This window comes from Podarcis liolepis, assembly GCF_965112155.1.
Source record: "Podarcis liolepis genome assembly, chromosome: Z".
Taxonomy (NCBI): Eukaryota; Metazoa; Chordata; class Lepidosauria; order Squamata; family Lacertidae; genus Podarcis; species Podarcis liolepis.
This window is the reverse complement of record NC_139570.1, coordinates 42,319,390-42,338,898: the sequence shown is the minus strand read 5'-3', so window position 1 is coordinate 42,338,898 and position 19,509 is coordinate 42,319,390. Positions and strand designations below refer to the sequence as shown.

The 19,509-nt window shown below is 45.2% G+C and overlaps 1 protein-coding gene across 11 annotated transcripts in view; it reads right to left on the bottom strand.

Moving 5' to 3' along the window:
- The window catches only part of CACNA1B (calcium voltage-gated channel subunit alpha1 B), a 325,506-nt gene that overhangs the window by 94,080 nt on the left and 211,917 nt on the right, over positions 1 to 19,509 (bottom strand). For 8 of the 11 annotated variants that reach the window (XM_083485649.1, XM_083485651.1, XM_083485652.1 and 5 more), the window contains 2 exons: positions 10,518 to 10,624; positions 4,786 to 4,848 (listed from right to left, as the gene is read on the bottom strand). In XM_083485649.1, coding sequence (XP_083341775.1) covers positions 4,786 to 4,848; positions 10,518 to 10,624 — 170 coding nt within the window. The remainder of the gene's footprint in view (positions 1 to 4,785; positions 4,849 to 10,517; positions 10,625 to 19,509) is intronic. The other 3 variants (XM_083485654.1, XM_083485657.1, XM_083485659.1) reach the window with 1 other exon arrangement.

Here is a 19,509-nt window from a genome sequence, read left to right as displayed (position 1 = left end):
TGACTTTTAGGATACATCTGAAGGCAGCCCTGTATAGGGAAGCTTTTAAAGTGTGGTGTTCTGTTGTTTTTGTATATTCTGTTTGAAGCCACTCAGAGTGACTGGAGCAACCTAGTCAGATAGGCTGGGTGCAATAATAAATTGCTGCTTGCTACTACCACCACCACCACATGTTTTACTAGTAGTAGTAGCAGTAGTAGGGACGCGGGTGGTGCTGTGGGTTAAACCACAGAGCCTAGGGCTTGCTGATCAGAAGGTCGGTGGTTCGAATCCCCGCGACGGGGTGAGCTCCTGTTGTTTGGTCCCATCTCCTGCCAACCTAGCAGTTCGAAAGCACGTCAAAGTGCAAGTAGATAAATAGGTACCACTCCGGCAGAAAAGTAAATGGCGTTTCCGTGTGCTGCTCTGGTTCGCCAGAAGCGGCTTAGTCATGCTGGTCACATGACCCGGAAGCTGTATGCCGGCTCCCTCGGCCAGTAAAGCGAGATGAGCGCCGCAACCCCAGAGTCAGCCATGACTGGACCTAATGGTCAGGGGTCCCTTCACCTTTACTAGTAGTGGTAGTATTACTACCAGTAGTACTACCGGTATTTCCCCCCCCCCCAAGAAAAATAGGTGCTTGTATGCACCACATCGCCACCACCGCATGTCCACCCACCCCGTGCTCACTTGCTCCCCCCTCCTATCTTTGCTGCTGCCTTTGCCGCTGCTTCCCATGACTGCAGGCACAGCCTCCCGGAAGTGCTTTGGCACAACCTAAGTGCCTTTCAGAAGGTGCCTCCTAGTGGTGCTTTAGCAGGCTGTGCCTGCAGCCACAGGAAGTAGTGGCAGCAGCAGAAGTGGAAAAGGTGCAAGCAGGTGAGTGGGCAAGCAGCATTGGCAAGATGGTGGCCAGGGGTGGGGTGAGGGAGGTGGCAGTACGGCGTACTGCTGAGTACCATCTCAAAAAAAGCACTGACTACTACTACTAGAATGAGTTAGCTGCCTGTTGGTGGCTTTAGCTTCACATACTATTGGCCTCCCTGCCTTCCACCCTACCAGCCTCAAGGGGCACTGGCTGAAGATGGGAGTAAAAATACTTGAAAGGAAGGAAGGCTGGAAATCTACATGTTTAAAGGTAAAAGCAACCTTCTTTCTGTAACTCTCCAAGAATGAGAAGACGTTATGACTGACAGATTATTTATTTCTCAATTGTTGATTAAGTTGGGCAGGTACCAATAAGTCTGGGGCTGAGCTGGAAGTTCACACATGGAAATTGTTGGACCACTGCTTTCCCCCTGAGATGATAGTGGTGGTGCGTCCCCTCTGGAAGAGGCCCTCCTTGGATCCAGAAGCCAGATGGGTGGGGTATAAATAAATTGCTAGTACTAAAAAAACAAACTACTGCCCAGTCTTTAATATACTCCTCCTGGGCAAAGTGAATGAGAGGGCCAGCTTACTTCAGGTATAAGCCTGGAGCAAGCACATCATCCAAATCCATTACAGTCTGATTTCAATGACCACTTTTTAGCACTGAAACAGCCACTGATTACTTTTATTGGGATAGTGATAGGAGGAGTGTGACTCTTATTGGTTCCACTTCAGCAGCTTTCAATACCACTGACCATTATTTCCTTCTGAAACAACTCAGGACATTAAGAGTTCTGGAGCACTGATTATGGGTGCGTCTGCTTCTTCCTGCAGCGTCAATACCAGAGAGTAGTACCAGAAAGTAGGGGATTGCCAAAACTTCTGAACTTTGGGTTCCCCAGAACCTCCACAAAATGATGCTACATCAGGATACATTAGTGAAATTCAGATGATTCCAAACTTTTACTCAGCCAGTATGTGAAGGGACTTTATATGTGTGCAGGTTCGCCTGCCTTTGCCTGCAGGAATTTCATGTACATACATGTCCCCTGCAAAAGACTTCACAATGTCCCCTCTCCTGTTTCCCATTTGGGGTTTGCCCTATTAATGATTCAGTTTATCCCAAATTCCAGAAGGATGTCACTGCTGAAAACTAAAGCATGCATTCTAAAAACAACAATTAAGAAAGTCATAAAAGATTGATAAAAGCAACTCCAACAAAAATAAAAGGGGAAGGAGCCCTAGAAGGCACACTGAGACCATATAAAAATAACACTAGCTACACCAGCTGATTAAAACCTCTTGGTCCAGCCAATTCAGATTGCACTTCAACAATATATTTAAAAGACTTAAAACCGCCATATTTATTTTTCCTCACACAGGGGCATTACATTTGGACACATGGCAACCCTTAAAGAGGGGGTTAACCATGCCAAATTGCAGACAGGTAGCTTTGGGGGTTTTGTGCTAACTGCCTTTAAAGTTTGCATATATATGGACTCTAACATCATACCTACCGAGCTGGAAATAATACTGCACAGAAAAAAAGCCTTGTCTTAACCAACAGCGCCTGTTTCAAGTTGGTTTTCACTCCTATTAAAGCAATTAACACAGAGTGGGTAAACTGGCCTCCCTGGAACCTGGGCTTTGGAACTCTACAAATGGAACTCAACTCCCCCTAAGAATGCAGTAGGAAATTTACAGGAGGCATAATCACTCAGATATTAAGAGGCCCGCTGAATGTTCTTTGCAACCTCTTCAAGGACCGTGAGGCAAGAGACTCCATGATTTTATCTCTCTCTTCTTCTTCTTCTTCTTTGCATGATAGGACAGTATTCTAGCCACACCAGCAGCACTGAGGGAGTATCTGCTCACTTGAATCCTCTAGCTCCTCCCACCCATATCTGATTCACACTTTTGAGTTTGCTGCTTGAAGAGCCAGTTCCCAGAATTCCTCTTCGCAGCTCTTTGAGGTGAATAGCTGTCTCCTAATGACCTAATGACACGAGTAGCACTGTGGGTTAAACCACAGAGCCTAGGGCTTGCAGATCAGAACGTCGGACGGGGTGAGCTCCCGTTACTCTGTCCCTGCTCCTGCCAACCAAGCAGTTCGAAAGCACGTCAAAGTGCAAGTAGATAAATAGGTACCGCTCCAGCGGGAAGGTAAAAGGCTTTTCTGTGCGCTTCTCTGGTTCGCCAGAAGTGGCTTAGTCATGCTGGCCACATGACCTGGAAGATGTACGCCGGCTCCCTCAGCCTATAGAGCGAGATGAGCGCTGCAACCCCAGAGTCATCCACGACTGGACCTAATGGTTAGGGGTCCCTTTATCTTTACTACTAATGACCCTCAATGTAACAGTGTAGATAGCTGCTCGAGTGCTTGGTGCAGGGGCATGTCCTGCATCTGGGAGCAGGGTGAGCTGCCCATGGGGACGTGGTGAGCTTCTCCAACACTTGGAGCCTCTCCACTCCTCCCTCTCAGCTGTAGGGTGGCTGAGAGAGAGGCAGTAGGCAGACACAAGTCCCACACTGCCGTTTCAGGCAGCGCGGAACCTGGAGGCACCTAAGCCACCACGTCACTCCTAAAAAGTTTGATGAGCCGGATATTATTATTTTTTAAAACTCATTTTGTCAAACCCCCCCCCAAGTGATGACACCAGGGGCGGACCGCACATCCCCCCCCAACACCTCTTCCTCCGCCACTGCCTCAACACCCTTAACAAACTACAGCCCCCAGGATCCTTTGGGGGAGGCTGTGACTGTTTAAAGTGACATCAAAGTACTTTAAATGCAGGGATTGTGCAACAGTATGACAGTGTGATAAACAGCTTCTATCTTTTGCTCTGCTGTTGTGGTTTTTAAATTTTTAACATCTGCTCCTGACTCGTTTTCACTGCTTTAGCTGCTTTATCTTCTACCCCCCCCCAATTTTCTCAAGGCTGAACTTCAGTACTTTCTTTTGTCTGTCCTGAATGTTTGAACATTCACCTTCATTGGATGTTCACAAGTTCTAGTACTATGAAAGAGGGAGAAAAACATCTCCTTAAGAACACAAGCAAAGCTCATCTAGTTGAGCATCCTGTTTTTACAGTGGCCAACCAGATGCCTCTGGGAAGCCCAAAGCAGTACCTTTGATATTGAGGATTGATAACCTAATCTTCTATGAAATGCGGTTCCTTATCCATTTTCTCCTCAATGTGCTTAATTTTATCCACCTGCATCATGTTCCCTCTTACGTGTCTTCTTTTCCTAAAGTAAGAAGACCCCAAATGTTCCAATGTTTCCTCATAAAGAAGTTGCTTCAACCCCTTTGTGTGAGAACATTGGAAGGGGCCTACTGGTTCAGATCAATGGCTGATGTAGTCCTATTTTCACAATAGCCATCCAGATGCCTGTGGCAAACCTACATCACTGCTTCTGACCACGGAGACAGAATGTAGCCATCATGGCTAGAACCCCATGGATCTTCCCCCAAGGCCCCTTCCAGAAACCTGGAGCTACCATAGGTCATCACTTGTTGAATGGCTTCCCTACAACTCAGCTCTGATCCCATCACCTGGTGGAAAAACCAAAGTAAGAAGTGCATTAGACGGAGGAAGTGGGGAGGCGAGGGAGCAAGACAAATAACTTGGAATCAAGACAGGCCACAACACAAGGCTCAAATGGGAAGAGGAAGACTAATGGAAGAGCACATCATATGCATGCAACCACATGAATAAACGAAACAGAGAGAACGACACCACATGACGGAATTGCTCCAAAGCAACTCACAAGCATGGTGAGGTGATGCTGTCCACCTTTTCCTCCAGCAGATTTTCCACAATGAAGTGAATGACTTAAGCAAAGGGAAGGGAAGGGGGAGAGGTCTACTTGTATGTATATATTCATCATTCATCAAATCCATTTATGGAACATTGTATACAGAGAGCAACTCACGGTGAATTAACGCTGGAGACCGACGAGCTGCGTGATACAGTACCTCGTGTTTGCTTTACAAAACTGCACATGCAAGAAACAGAAGAACAAAAAGGTGAGAGGGAGGGAAAGGAAACAATTCCCAAGAGAATTTAGGAACATTAAAACAGCTGTATCAAGAGGGAGGCTTGAATAGGCTCCCCAGGTCCTCCATCAGGTTGCAAGCTGGAACGTGCATCTTAAGAAACAAAACAAAACAGAGCCCAGGCAAGCTCTGGGGGAAAGTGAGAGTCACAGAGACACCATCTCTGTGTTGAAAGGGGAGGGAGGAGAGAGAAACCAAACCAATGCAAAAAACATCAAATCAAAATAACAATGGAAGCCATACAAAGGTGGACCCAGAAGCCAACCAAGAGATATTTTAAAAATAGTATAGATTGCACTTGTGGACATTTAAGGCTATTTCCAATAAACCACATCACCATCACAGATCTTTGCAGGTGTAACTGAAGTATATACTCTAGGAATTGTCAAGCAGGGAGTGCCCACATAGTTCCCTCCATACGTTGATGGGCTACAATTCCCAACAGCCCTAGCTAGCATGGGCAATGAGGTTCTGGTTTGATAACATCTGGAGGGTGCCGTGTTGGCAACCCCTGTCCTAGGCCACAGTTACTGCATGGGTGAAAATCAAGAGACACACTTCAGAAGGTGGGCTAGAAGTAGAGCCAGAGGACCTCCCCACGCTGTACTGAAAGGGGCAGGCACTTTGACACCCTCCAGATGTTGTTGCACTTAAAGGGCCATCAACCTTGACCATTAGCCCTGTTGGCTGGAGCTGATGGGAGTTGAGATTTCAGGAATAATTTTATTTTTATTTTTTGGTTACAGCTGGTGGTTTGGACTTTTGTGTTGTTGTTGGTGGTGCTGCTGCTGTTGTAAATAAAAAAAAGTGATTAAAAATATACATCCAAAGGAGGAGTTATTTTGATGCCTAATGGATAGACTGTGCACTGGCACAGGTACCTCCCATGCCTCTGTGGTCTAGTCAGACTTTAACAGAGATCAAGCCTTTACCAGAGATCAAGATTTGTCTTTGGAACTCCTTGCCAATAGAAGCTTGCCTGGTCACCCCTGCTTTTTTTCAGTTGTATTCTGATACAGATGTCTGAACTGTATTGTCCAGAAGGCCTTTGGAACATGATTTCCCACCCTTCGCAACCAGTTTTGATTAACTTTTAAAAACCTGCTTTTGTAGCTGCATTTGGTTTTCTTGTTACACCTTCTACGAAAGTGTGGTTAATAAATATTTAAATTAATTACTATTATTTTTAAAAGTAATAATAATAAGGGATTAAATGGCTGGAGAAGTTCTCTTGCTCATTTCATTCGTTACATTTGCTTATGGATACCAGCTTAGATGCTTTTAAGATCAGGCAAATTAATGGAGGATGAGGTTGTCGGTGGATGCTGGTCACTATGTCTGTATACTACTTTTACATCACTAGAATATGGCTATGAATGGCTGAATAACAGGTGCTGAGGATCACACGTGAGGAAAGCGCTGTTGAACATAGACCCTGCTTGTGGGACTCCCATACCCTTCTGGCTAGCCGCTGTGAGCACAGGATGCTGGAACTAGCTGGACCAGTTGCTTGATCCAGCAGGGCTTTTGCTAGGTACCTTCAGGATCAGAATGCCAGTTGCTGAGGGGGGAAAGCAGGACTGAGCTATTGCCATAATGTTCTGCTTCTGAGTTCCCAAAAGCATTTGGTTGGAGACTGAGAAACAGGATACTGGACCACACAGGCTTTTGGTCAGATCCAGTAGGGCTTGTCTTAGGTTCTTCTGATCTCAGCTCATTTGCCAGTCCTGGCTCACTTACAAGTTTCTCCTTCACATCTTTCTCCTATTAAGAACCCTGTGGGGTGGGTTAGATTGAGTGGTGGTGACTGGTCCAAGGTCAACTAGCAAACTTCATGGATGAGTAGGGCTCTGCTCATGGGTCTACCTGAGTCCTAGGACCCACCTGCACAATACATTTAAAGCAGTATCATGCCACTTTAAATAGCCATGACTTCTCCCAAAGAATCCTGGGAATTGTAGTATTTTATGGGTGCTGCAAGTTGTTAGGGACCCCAATCCCTTCATGGAGCTACCGTTTCCAGAATTCCCTGAGAAGAGGGATTGATTCTTAAATCCCTCTTTGAGTAGAACTTAATTGGTTACAATCCTATGAATTAAATATACATATATTATATACACAAAACTATACTTTTTTTTCAAAACAAAACAGTATCATAGCCCAGTGACCCTTTCACCATATGCAGTGACAGTGACACCTGGATATATAAATAAATTACAATGCAACAACATGTGTGAATGAAATTTCAACATGTGCAATGTACAACTGCAGATACAGAATACACAACAACAGCTGTTGATCTGTATTCTTTCTCTGCAGTTGTACATTGTACTGCCACTGAAGAAGGCCAAGTAGTCACAACATTTGGCTATACACAGTGACCTTGGAAAAATATCCATTTCATGCATTGGACATGTTATTTCATTTTAATAGATGAGGCAACAGGGAGGCTGGAACAGTGCAAACACACCAGCAGGACTGCCAGCACCACCAGTATGTTTGCACTGCAGCACCTTCCCTACCACTTTGCCCTCTCCCTCCCAGTTAGCAACCATGACCCACCTGCTAGGAGGCTCTGTGCCCTTCCCAATTACTGGCAAACTTCAGCTCCATTTGTCTATTATATCTGAGTCAGGTGCTGCTGTGCAATTCCTGGATGCAGAGATGGCCTGGATAAGGGCCAGTCAGAAGAAGCTACCTGATTGTATCTACTTTTACAAACCTGCCTGGGTGCTAAACACCTCAGGTGAACACCTTCTCTCGGTCCCATCAACACCAAAAACATGGCTGGTGGTGCATGAGAGAGAGTCTTTTTTGTGGCTCGGGGAAAAAGAGGGATATATATATACGCGGGTGGCACTGTGGGTTAAACCACAGAGCCTAGGAATTGCTGATCAGAAGGTCGGGGTTCGAATCCCCGCCATGGGGTGAGCTCCTGTTGCTCGGTCCCTGCTCCTGCGAACCTAGCAGTTTGAAAGCATGTCAAAGTGCAAGTAGATAAATAGGTACCACTCTGGCGGGACGGTAAACGGCGTTTCCATGCGCTGCTCTGGTTTGCCAGAAGCGGCTTATTCATGCTGGCCACATGACCTGGAAGCTGGACTCCGGCTCCCTCGGCCAATAAAGCGAGATGAGCGCCGCAACCCCAGAGTTGGTCACGACTGGACCTAATGGTCAGGGGTCCCTTTACCTTTACCTATACATTAAATAGACAGACTGGCAGATGACAGACAGATAGATAGATGATAGATAGATAGATAGATAGATAGATAGATAGATAGATAGATGATAGAGAGATAGATAGATGATAGATAGATAGATAGATAGATAGATAGATAGATGATAGATAGATGATAGATGATAGATAGATAGATGATAGATAGATAGATGATAGATAGATAAGCAAGCTGAATCCTAACAAGATGGAAATCCTGCAAGTGGGTGGTTGTTAGGCCTGAGAATTTAGATGTTTGCTTACTCTGGACAGGGTCACCCTCCCCCTCAAAGGAGCAGTTGCATAGCCTGTGGGTGCTCCTGGAGTCATCTCTGTCCCTGAAGACCCGGATGGCAGTAGTGACTAGGGGGCGCCATTTTCTAGCCTTAGCTGGTATGCTATATATGGATAATTCCTGGACTGGGACAGCCTTGCTGCTGTGATTCATGCACCGGTAACCTCAAGGCTGGACTACTGCAATGCACTCTCTGTGTGACTGCCTTTAAGGGTGGTCCAGGGGCTCCACCAGTCAAGCCAGAGCACTGAGTCCTACTGTCCTCATGTTACACCACTCCCAAAAGCAGGTGCACTGGTTGCCAGTATACTACCAAGCCAGAATTAAGGTTTTGGTTTTCACCTTTAAAGCCCCAAGTAGCTTGGGACCACATAGCCAGGAGGAGCATCTTTCTTCATGTCAACTTGCCCAGCAATAAAATTGTTGGGTGAGGCCCTGCTAACCATGCTGTAATATACAGCGAGGTTCAATTAGTTTTGACTAAAGGGAGGCACCTTTTCTTTGGAACAACTGAACTGAACCAAGTACCCACATTAATGACTTCAATGTGGTTTAATGTGACTACAGTTTTATTCTGGATCCTTTCACTGTAGTTTGTTTTTCTAAAGCATCTTGTTTTGGATGAAAGATAGCAAAAAAAGTTGCAATAAAACAAAGTAAAATAAAATAAAAACAACATGGACAGGAAAGACATTTCAAATGCACAAGAAGTCAATGGGTAGTTCCCTGTGATATAAATCTCTAAGCGTCACCAGTATTATTTTCAGAGCTTTTGTTTATTCCAAGGCAGGGGTGGGGAGCCTTAGGCCCATAGGCCAAATGTGGCCCTCCAAGCCTCTCTATCTGGCCCTCAGGACTCTCCCAAGCTACACTCATACCTCAGGCCACATGCTTCACTGGCCCTACTTTGCACCTTTCTTAAGTGTTTTTGCCTGGATGTGAGATGTTTCTTCAGCATCTGATAATGCAGAGGTGGGAAAACCTTTTTGACTTGATGAGGCAGATTCTTATCAGGAGTACAGCAACATATCATTGACAGGTTGGTCAAAATCCCTCCCATGGATTTGCAACTCTCTTCACAATCCTCCTTTAATCCCCTGCTCTTAGAGGTTTAAAAGGGGAGAGCAGGGAGACTGGCAAAGTGTTAAAGCCTTTTGCAAAAGCGCACTTTGAAGCAGCCCACCTTTCTCCAGCAGCTGAAGAAGGAGTCCTGGGGCTGCTTTAAAGAACTTTGCAACAGCACTATTTGAAGCAACTCACACTTCCCCTTTAAGCAGGCAACTGGGTGGCAGTAGAAGCAGCAGCAGCAGTAGGGTGGGTGTGGGAGAATCCTCTCCCCCACCTTTCCCTGTTGCCACCACCACCCACCCACCCACTTGTCCACTTAAAGCAACCATGTGAGCTTCTTCAAACAGTGCTTCTGCAAGGATTTTAATCCCTAACATCAGTTGATATTGACAAACTGGAATGTGTGTAGAGGGTTACCATGATGATCAAGGGTCTGGAAACCAAGCCTTATGAGGAACGGTGGAAGGAGCTGGGTATGGTTAGCCTGGAAAAGAGGAGACTGAGAGGAGATAGGGCAGCCATCTTCCAATATCTCAGGGGCTGTCATATGGAAGATGGAGCAAGCTGGTTTTTTCCTGCTCCGGAGGGTAGGACTCAAACCAATGGTTTCAAGTTACAAGAAAAACACAAGGCTGGAGCAGAATTTTGAGGGGCCCAGCCCCTCCTTGAACATTTGGGGGAGTTCACCTCCTCAGATGGTGCCTCTGTGTGTAGAAACTAGCCTCCTGTCTGAAGGTAACATTCACATTTGTTGCTCTGTCTGCTTTTGCTTCCGCCCCCACCTAACGACTAGCATGTGCCAAGAAGGAAATGCAACTCTCAGGCTGAAAAAAGAAAACCTGTCCTTCATTGTTCTAGGGCTTATATGGTTCGTCCACAAGATGCTACAGGGGGGCCTGTTTTGTGGAAGGGGGCAGGTGTGGACTCTTTCTGGACCAGAACAAATAAGAAGTGAGTGGCAACCAGGGGACACAAAGAAGAAATAAAATGGGCATGACATTTCCAAAATAATAAGAAAAAGAAACCCTTACGCTGCTATGGAAATGTTAGCTGCTGACAGGGGACTAACATCAGCTACTTCCTTGGCCTTCTGCAGGGCAAGTTTCTGATTGGTGGCCTCTTCCATCTCCTCTTCGTCCTGTTTTGGAAGACAATGGCACAGGCAGGAATGCATTATTCTTGACAGGACATGTTTCTGAGTGGGTGTGTCTAGGACTATCCCATCTCCCTCCCCAATCTATACATGGAATTAAGTGACATATCTCACAATCCTGTTGCAGAAATCAATGTAAATATATGCACCCATAAATTCACCTCCTGTCTTTTGAGATGACTACAGATTCAATGAAACCAAAGTTAATGGAAAAGAGGAATCTAACTAAAAATAATGATGATAAAATACATCTGAGGAAGGACTTTCATTCAGTGGTAGATCATCTCCTATGCATGCAAAAGCCTGCAGATTCAATCCCCAGCATCTCCTGGTAGGGCTGGGGGCAGGGAGCAGGGAGGGAGGGACTCCCACCTAAGAGTCTGCTCTCAGTCAATGAAGAGAATACTGAACTAATTGGACCAATTGTCTGACTCAGTATAAGGGAGCTTTCTGTGTCCTTTTGGGGAAGGGCCATGGCTCTGTGCTGCTTTGAATGCAAAAGGTCCACAGTTCAATTCCTAGCATCTCCAGGTAGGTTTGGGGAGCCCTTTTGCCTGGAACACAGTTGAGCTGCTGCCAGTCTGTGTTGGTAATCTTGCGCTAGATGAACCAGTGGTCTGACTCTGTACAAGGCAGCTTCCTGTGTCCTTTTGGGGACGGGTTGTAACACAGTGGTAGTGCATCTGCTTTGCATGTAAAAAGTCCTAGGTTCAGTCCTTGGCATCTTCTGGTAGGGCAGGGAAAGACTCCTACTTGAAATCCTGGAGAGCCACTGCCAGTCAGTGCAGATAGTATTGACCTAGAGCTGTGGATTCAAGTCTCCACCCCCATCATTCTGCCCGGACACTGAAGTCTAGCGCCGAGGGCCTTCTGGCGGTTCCCTCACTGCGAGAAGTGAGGTTATGAGGAACCAGGCAGAGGGCCTTCTCGGTAGTGGTGCCCGCCCTGTGGAACGCCCTCCCACCAGATGTCAAAGAGAACAACAACTACCAGACTCTTAGAAGACAGCCCTGTTTAGGGAAGCCTTTAATGTTTGATGGACCACTGTATTTTAATACTTTGTTGGAAGCTGCCCAGAGTGGCTGGGGTATAAATAATAAATTATTTATTATTATTATTATTATTATTATTATTATTATTATTATTATTATTATTAAATTTCTGGCTAAGCATCAGGAAGAACTTTCTGACAGTAAGAGCTGTTCGACAGAAGAACAATTTCCCTCTGGAGGTTGGAAACGCTCCTTCCTTGGAGGTTTTTAAGCCGTGTTTGGATGGCCATCTGCCATAGGTGCTTTAGCTGAGATTCCTGCATTGCACAGGGTTTGGACTAGATGACCCTTGGGGTGCCTTCCAACTATGATTCTATGACTCAGCATGAGGCAGCTTTCTTCAGTGGTGTGCTGATATATTTGGCATTGTCAATCGCATCAACACTAAGTTCAGCTCTTCCCTGTGGAAAACATCACTCAGATCAGAGCAGTGGAAGGGCTGCTTTGCCATTAGGCTTTCAAATGCTGCCGTTCCCTTTCACGAATGGGCTAGTGGGCGCATAACGAGCTGATCCCTTGATGTGGTTGGTAAGGAAGTAATTCAAGCCAGACTAAGTGAAAGATAGACCATTAAATTATTGCACACAGTCAATTATTTCACAACTTTCAGTACATACCATATTCTTCCGTGTATAAGAAGATGTTTTTTGCTAACTTTTCTTTTTGTCAGCAATTGGGGGTTGTCTTACACATGGATGGTGAATGCTCAGGGGCAAAAAACAAAACAAAACACTACTTACCTTCCCATGGCTGCCTTGAAGAAGGTGCCAGAAGTGCCAGAGCCATTGTACCTCCTGGGTGCCCGGTTTGGGCTATCTCTCAAAAAAACCTCAACAACTTTGGGTGCACACACACATCCTGCCACCCCAGGATGTCGACCAGGGGTCGTCTTATATGTAGGGTCGTCTTATACAAGTGACTTGCTTGGCAATGGGTTGGTACAGATATTCAAAATGGACTGTCATAAAGTACCCTTGATGTCCAGGGGAAGGGCTATAGTTCACTGGTAAAGCATCCACTGCATTCAGCAGGTCCTGTGTTCAATCCCTGGCAACTCCAGGTAGGGTTGAGAATATCCCTTGTCTGAAACCCTGGATAGTTGCTACCGGTCAGTGTCAACAATACGGAGCTGAATGGACTCATTACTGGATTCCAACTCCCATCAGCCCCAGCCAGCATGGCCACGGATGATGGGAGCTATAGTTTGGCAACACCTGGAGGATAGGGATGGGGGATTTGAATTTAATGCACTTTTGCCTAATAAGCAAACTGAAATGTAGCCATCTTTCAAGAGGCACACTTCTCTGAATGTTTTGATGCAGTTCTCCACATACTCAGATTTTTTATAAAAGATACATGAAATCATGCATGAAAAAGTATATATCAATACAAATAATAACATGCATTGTATTCCATTCGGGGAAGTTGCGTGCAATGTTGTGCATATTAAGGGAAACATGCATTAAAATGCTGATGAATTTTTATGAGGACTTCTCTCTCTCTCTCTCTCTCTCTCTCTCTCTCTCTCTCTCTCTCTTTAACGCAACCTGATGAGGATATGGGGCAAACCATCCTTAAGGCTGCAAAAATTAAGAAACTGAGAGAAAATGAAATTGACAGATCTGTTCATTCCTACTGGGAGACCAGAGGCTTGTCAATGCATGAATGGAAGACATGAATGGAAGATGATGGAGGGGGCAGTTAACAAAGAGTTTTGCAGAGGCCAGGTTACATTGCCCTTTTGGCTTTAAAAGAAGATTGGGCAAATTCATGGAGAAGAGGGCTGTTGGTGGCTATTAGCCATGATGGCTATGCACTGTGAGAAGCAGCAACACTTTTGAATACCAGGTGCTGGAACCTGTGAGAGAGGAGAATGCTGTTGTGTTCAGGTTCTACTTGCAGGTTTCGCACAAGCGAAATCTGGTTGACCACTGCAAGAAATGGATGCTGGACTAGATGGGCCATTGGCCTGATCCAGCAGGCTCTTCTAACATTCTTAATTTGCATGTGTTACATGTAATCATATTTACTCAGCTATAAAACCCCTTGCATTCTCCTAAGTACACCACATAATTGAAGCTCTTTGATGCATCTTCCCTCTCCACCTCTTCACTCTTTTGAAAAGCCCTAGTGATTTCCAGATCCATGGTCTGATTTAAACTGAGAGCATTTCAAAGGAAGCTGTGCAATTTATCAGTGCTTTTGATGCCATCAATATTTAATTGCCCTCCACCATAACACTAACACAAGGCAGCCTTCTGGGCAAGCCACTGGATTCAGAACAATTGAAAGGGGAAAATTGAAAAGGAAGTGGTCTGAACTCCTTTTTTTCAATGTCTTAAGGAGCCTCTCTTTGCCCCAAGCCAAAGTGTTCCTACAAATCTTTTGGGGCTCCTTGAACAGATAATAACAAATCCCCAAGAGGAATAAAATCTCATCAGTTTTTATAAAAAGCAGGAAAGGGAGCTTAATTTCAGACAATAAAAAAATTTTATATACAACGAGGTTCGCTAAGAGGAGCAGAAGGACACAGCAGAGGCTCATAGTTCAAGATTCTGCCTGTGGGTGGCTATTGGCCTCTCTGCATAGCAGTATAGGTAGCTGTCATTCTGAGTCAGGCCAGTGGGTCAATCTTGCTCAGTGTTGTCTACACTGACTGGCAGTGGCCAGAATTTCAGTCAGGGGACATAACCAGCCCTACTTGAAGATGCTTGGGGTTGATCTTGGATGCTCAGCAGCTGACCCATGGTCCTATCATCTAAAATATAAAGTAAGAACCCAGTTCTCATGGTTATGAACAAAGAGCAAATTCAAGGAACAAGCTGACATATACAGAGTCAGGCCATTGGTCAATCTAGCTCGGTTTTGTCTACTATGCTAACTGGTAACAGCTTTCCAAGGTTTTGGACAGTAGGATCTCTCCCAGCCCTACCTGGAGATGATGTTTGTTTGTTTGTTTGTTTGTTTGTTTGTTTGTTTGTTTACCCCTCCCATCTGGCTGGGTTTTCCCAGCCACAACAGAATATTAAAAACATGATAAAACATCAAACATTATGCTGGGCATCAGTGACGTAGCATGTGGGGGGTGGCACAGAGATGGTTGCCCCGGGTACAAAATTGTTAAGGGGTGCAAAAATTCAGCACTCAGTACTGCCTTACTATAGATGCATGCTTCTGTAACTGGTCTCCACTGAAAATGGCTTCTCCGTGCAAACCAAGAAGTGACCTCTTATGAGGAAACTGGTAAAATGTGAGTTGAATGTGGTAATTATTAGGTGGATTTGTAGCTGGTTGACTGACTGAACCCAAAGAGTACTCATTAATGGTTCCTCATCATCCTGGAAAAAAGTGACAAGTGAGGTGGCACAGGGTTCTGTCCTGGGCCCATTGTTGTTCAACGTCTTTGTAAATGACTTGGATGAAGGAATTGAGGGAATGCTCATCAAATCTGCAGATGACACCAAACCGGAAGGGGTAGCTAATGCCACAGAAGACAGAATTGGAATTCAAAATGACCTTAACAGATTGGAGAACTGGGTTGCAAGCTAACAAGATGAATTTCAACAGGGACAAATGTAAGGTTCTGCACTTAGGCAGGAAGAACCAGATGCACAAATATAGAATGGGGGACACCTGGCTTACTAGCAGTACATGCTTCTTTCTATAATGGGAAAGCTCTACACTTGATTCCTCTCTATTAAACTGACTTTTTTAAAAATGATAATAATATAATATCTGAAGCCCAGGCCAGCTTTCTTGAGAACCTTTCAACATCAGATCACTGTGTCGTGCTGCCCCACTTAGCAGAGAAATACACCAGCCCTCTGCAGGGAGAACTAATTGTGGCCTTTATGGACTTTAAATCTCCTTCCGAATCTATTCCCAGATCGAAACCATGGACCAAATAACAGCCATTACTGCAGGATAAATGACTCTTCTTCCTTATTAAAGTTCTGTACAGTGATGGCAAATTGCAGGTTAGATGTGGATTGCAGGACCCACTTTCAGACTGTATTGAGATGGCTAGGGGAGTGAGACAGGGCTTTATTTTGGCCCCCACATTTTTTAGCCTTTCCCTAAATGGTTTAGAGGAAAGTCTAATGGACCCAGATGGTCATCACTGGAAAGACCCCTCTTTTGCTATATGCGGACAATGCGGCCATCGTCTCTCGTTCCAGACCTGGTTTAAAATACCAACTGAGGAAGTTCTCAGATTACTGTTCTGTAAATGGGTTACCCATCAGCCATGAGAAATCCAAAATTTTGGTCTTTGAGACAAAATATTCCCCTTGTAAATGGGTATTAGATGGCCATCTTCTAGAGCAGACTAAAGGCTTCCAGTACCTAGGGCTGTTGTTTCACCACCCAAAGTCCTGGAATTGCCACTGGCAGACTATCTGTCAGAAGGCAGAGATGAGCAAACTTGCTATACTCCATTTCATTTTCACAGTGGGAGGTCACTATCTTCCATCAGCCATAAGGGTCTTTAATGCGAAATCTGTTTCCCAGTTCCTTTATGCTTCAAAAGTCTGGTACAATGGTCTATTTTCTAAGTTAGATGAGTTCCAAGCTAAGTTCCTTCAGTCCCTACTTCAGGTCCCAGAGTGTCCCTAAATCAATTTTGTTGTTGGAAGCAGGTGAATGCCCACTCTCCACCAAAGTGTGGTGGGTTGCCTTGAAATACTGGCTAAAGATCTCAGTATTCCCCTGGGGAAGGGATTACTTTTACATCTATCCGATGAGGAGTCTATCAGCTCATGGTCAAAAACTATGGCCCGAAAAGCCTCCTTGACTGGTCTTTCACCATCCTTTTTACACCATCTGGGCTAGAATATTGCCCTTAAATCCCTGAAGCAGATGTTATGGGACATTTCACACAGCAATCTTCACTCTAGATCCTATGTAACCTGTGGATGGTTTGCATCTGGAATCCACTATTGTCATGATTTTCAGTTACCATCATACTTCATGAATCTGTCTGTACTTAAGCTAGACTAAATGTATTTCCATCAGAAGTACTAAATGGCAGGCTGTCTGGTATACCCTATCAGAATAGGCTCTTCTTATGCTCTCAAGGTGTCAGCTATATGAAGCATATCCTGTTACACTGTGAGCAGTTCAAACAAGCCAGGGAACAAATGATTAAACCCCTAAACTTAACTGGAATATCTGAAACCTTCCACCTTAAGTACCTCCTTGGAAATATGTCAAATGATACTACCCTGGCTGTGGCTAAGTTCCTCTCTGAAGTATTAAGAAGCAGAAACCTACATGCTCTGGATAAAACATAGTGACTGCCTTGGAACCCTTTCCCTGTATTTCTGTTTTATTTTGATTTGAAAATGTTTTCTGTGGGTCTTCAGACTCAAATAAAGTGTGTGTGTGTGTGTGTGTGTGTGTGTGTGTATATATACTAGCAGTACATGAGAATATGATTTAGGTGTCTTGGTGGACCACAAGCTTAACATGAGTCAACAATGTGATGCAGCAGCAGAAGAAAAAAGCTAACATTATTCTAGGCTGCATCAACAGAAGTATAGTGTCCAGATCAAGAGAAGTAATAGTACCACTTTGTTCTACCTTGGTCAGATGACACTGTGTGGAATACTGTGTCCAGGTCTGGGCACCACAGTTTAAGAAGGATGTTGACAAGGTGGAACGTGTGCAGAGGAGGGAAACCAAGATGATCAAGGGTCTGGAAACTAAGCTTTATGAGGAGCGCTTGAAGGAGCTGAGTATGTTTAGCCTGAAAAAGGGGAGACTGGGGGGAGATATGATAGCCATCTTCAGATAATAAGGGCTGTTACATGGAAGAGGGAACAAGTTTTCTCCTGCTCTGGAGGGCAGGACTTGAACCAATGGCTTCAAGTTACAAGAAAGGAGATTCTGACTAAACATACAGGAAAACTTTCTGACAGTAAGAGCTGTTCCAACAGTGGAGCAGACTCCCACGAGAGGTGGTGGACTCTCCTTCCTTGGAGGTTTTTAAGCAGAGGTTGGATGGCCACCTGTCAAGGATGCTTTAGCTGAGATTCCTGCACTGCAGGGGGTTGGACTAGATGACCCTCAGGGGCCCTTCCAACTCTAAGATTCTATGATTCTATGGCAGATGCTGTTAGGCAGTTGAATTAGGGTTGCCATATGTCCAGAATATCCTGGAAATAGCCGGAATACGTCACTTGGGAGCAGTGTCCGGGCAGAAATTGCTGAAATGTCGGGGGAATCCAGATGTATGGCACGCTATGTTGGAAGTCTAGATTTTACCTTAAAAATAGCTGAAAAACTTTTTTAAAATGAGAAAAGACACTCAACAACATTTGCGTCCAGACTTTCGCTTTTTAAATATGGCAACCCTAATTTGAATGTTCATGCGTACTCCATCTGTTTTCCTCTTGCCCGTCCACCCCCTCCATATGGCCCCAGGTGCTGGCAACCCATGCAATGCCACTTCTGGGGTTTGATAATTGGGCCTTCTGCATGCAAAGCACATGATCTAACCCTCAACTAAAGCCCTTCCCCTACAGTAGGGAGAGATTAATGCTTTTCAGATTGCAAGCAATGTGCACACAGGTGTTGTCCCCTCATACCCCGGCCCTGGCTCTCCTTTCATATGCAGAGTAAGAGCCTCCTCTTTGTGGAAGCCTCTGCGGTATGCTGAAATCTATGAAGAGTGGATTTGACTTGAGAGAGACCGTGCCACTTTCAAGCTGCCCCATGCCTGTGCAGATCAGCACCATGACCCCTCTTTGGCATGTATGCCTCTGTTTCCCCCCCCCCCCAACTCATTGCACCCATTGTCAATACTCTCACCCCCTTTCCCCAAGTACTTGGCTGCAAGTATATTGTCAGCAGCTCTGCAAATTCAGTTCAGAAAAGTGCAACCCAAACTTCCAGTGGGCTGGAAACCCTTTACTCATACCCCTGGCAACCTTTGAGGCTTCTTAGTTTAGAGGTAAGGTGAGCAAGGCATTATAGCAGGCTTCCTCAACCTCGGCCCTCCAGATGTTTTTGGCCTACAATTCCCACGATCCCTAGCTAGCAGGACCAGTGGTCAGGGATGATGGGAATTGTAGTCTCAAAACATCTGAAGGGCCGAGGTTGAGGAAGCCTGCATTATAGAGGTGTAAACAGTGATGCATGGCATGGAGAAAGAGATAGAGAAAAGTTTTTCTCCCTTTCTTGCAAAATTAGAACTCTTGGACATCCAGTGAAGCTGAATGTTGAAAGATTCAGGATAGAAAAGGGTCATACAGATGTGGAAAATATTGTGCTATTTTTTCTGATTGCAATGCTAGCACATCTGTCCCATTTTCTAATGTTCCTTTCACACTGCAGTACTTTTGAGTTATGGAACTGTGGCTTTTTCACCACTGTACCAGCAAGTTGCACTAAATTTCATTCATATGAAATTTCATTCAGTAGGTCTGGGCGATGTATTGATACATCGTCCAGGACCAATATGAGCTGGCTTCACCTGGCAGTATATTGAGGGTGAAACTGATGCCGCCCCTGAGTCCTTCTGCTACCAACACCACTTTCAACATTGGGCTGCTGGTAGCAGAGGGACTCAGGAGCAGTGACAGTTTCACCTGCAATGTATTGCCAGGTGAAGCGACCATCGCTCTGCCCCTCATACCACAGAAGGAAAAGCAAGATGTGGCACCAGGCCAATACAGCTTGTTCCTCCCTCGGCTTCTTTAAACTGTTCCCACCCCAGCTGAGCAAGCCAAAATGCCTCACACATGGGGCATGGGGCTCGCTCAGCTGGTGATACATTGCGATGTTGAAAACCTGGCATCGCCCAGCCCCACATATGAA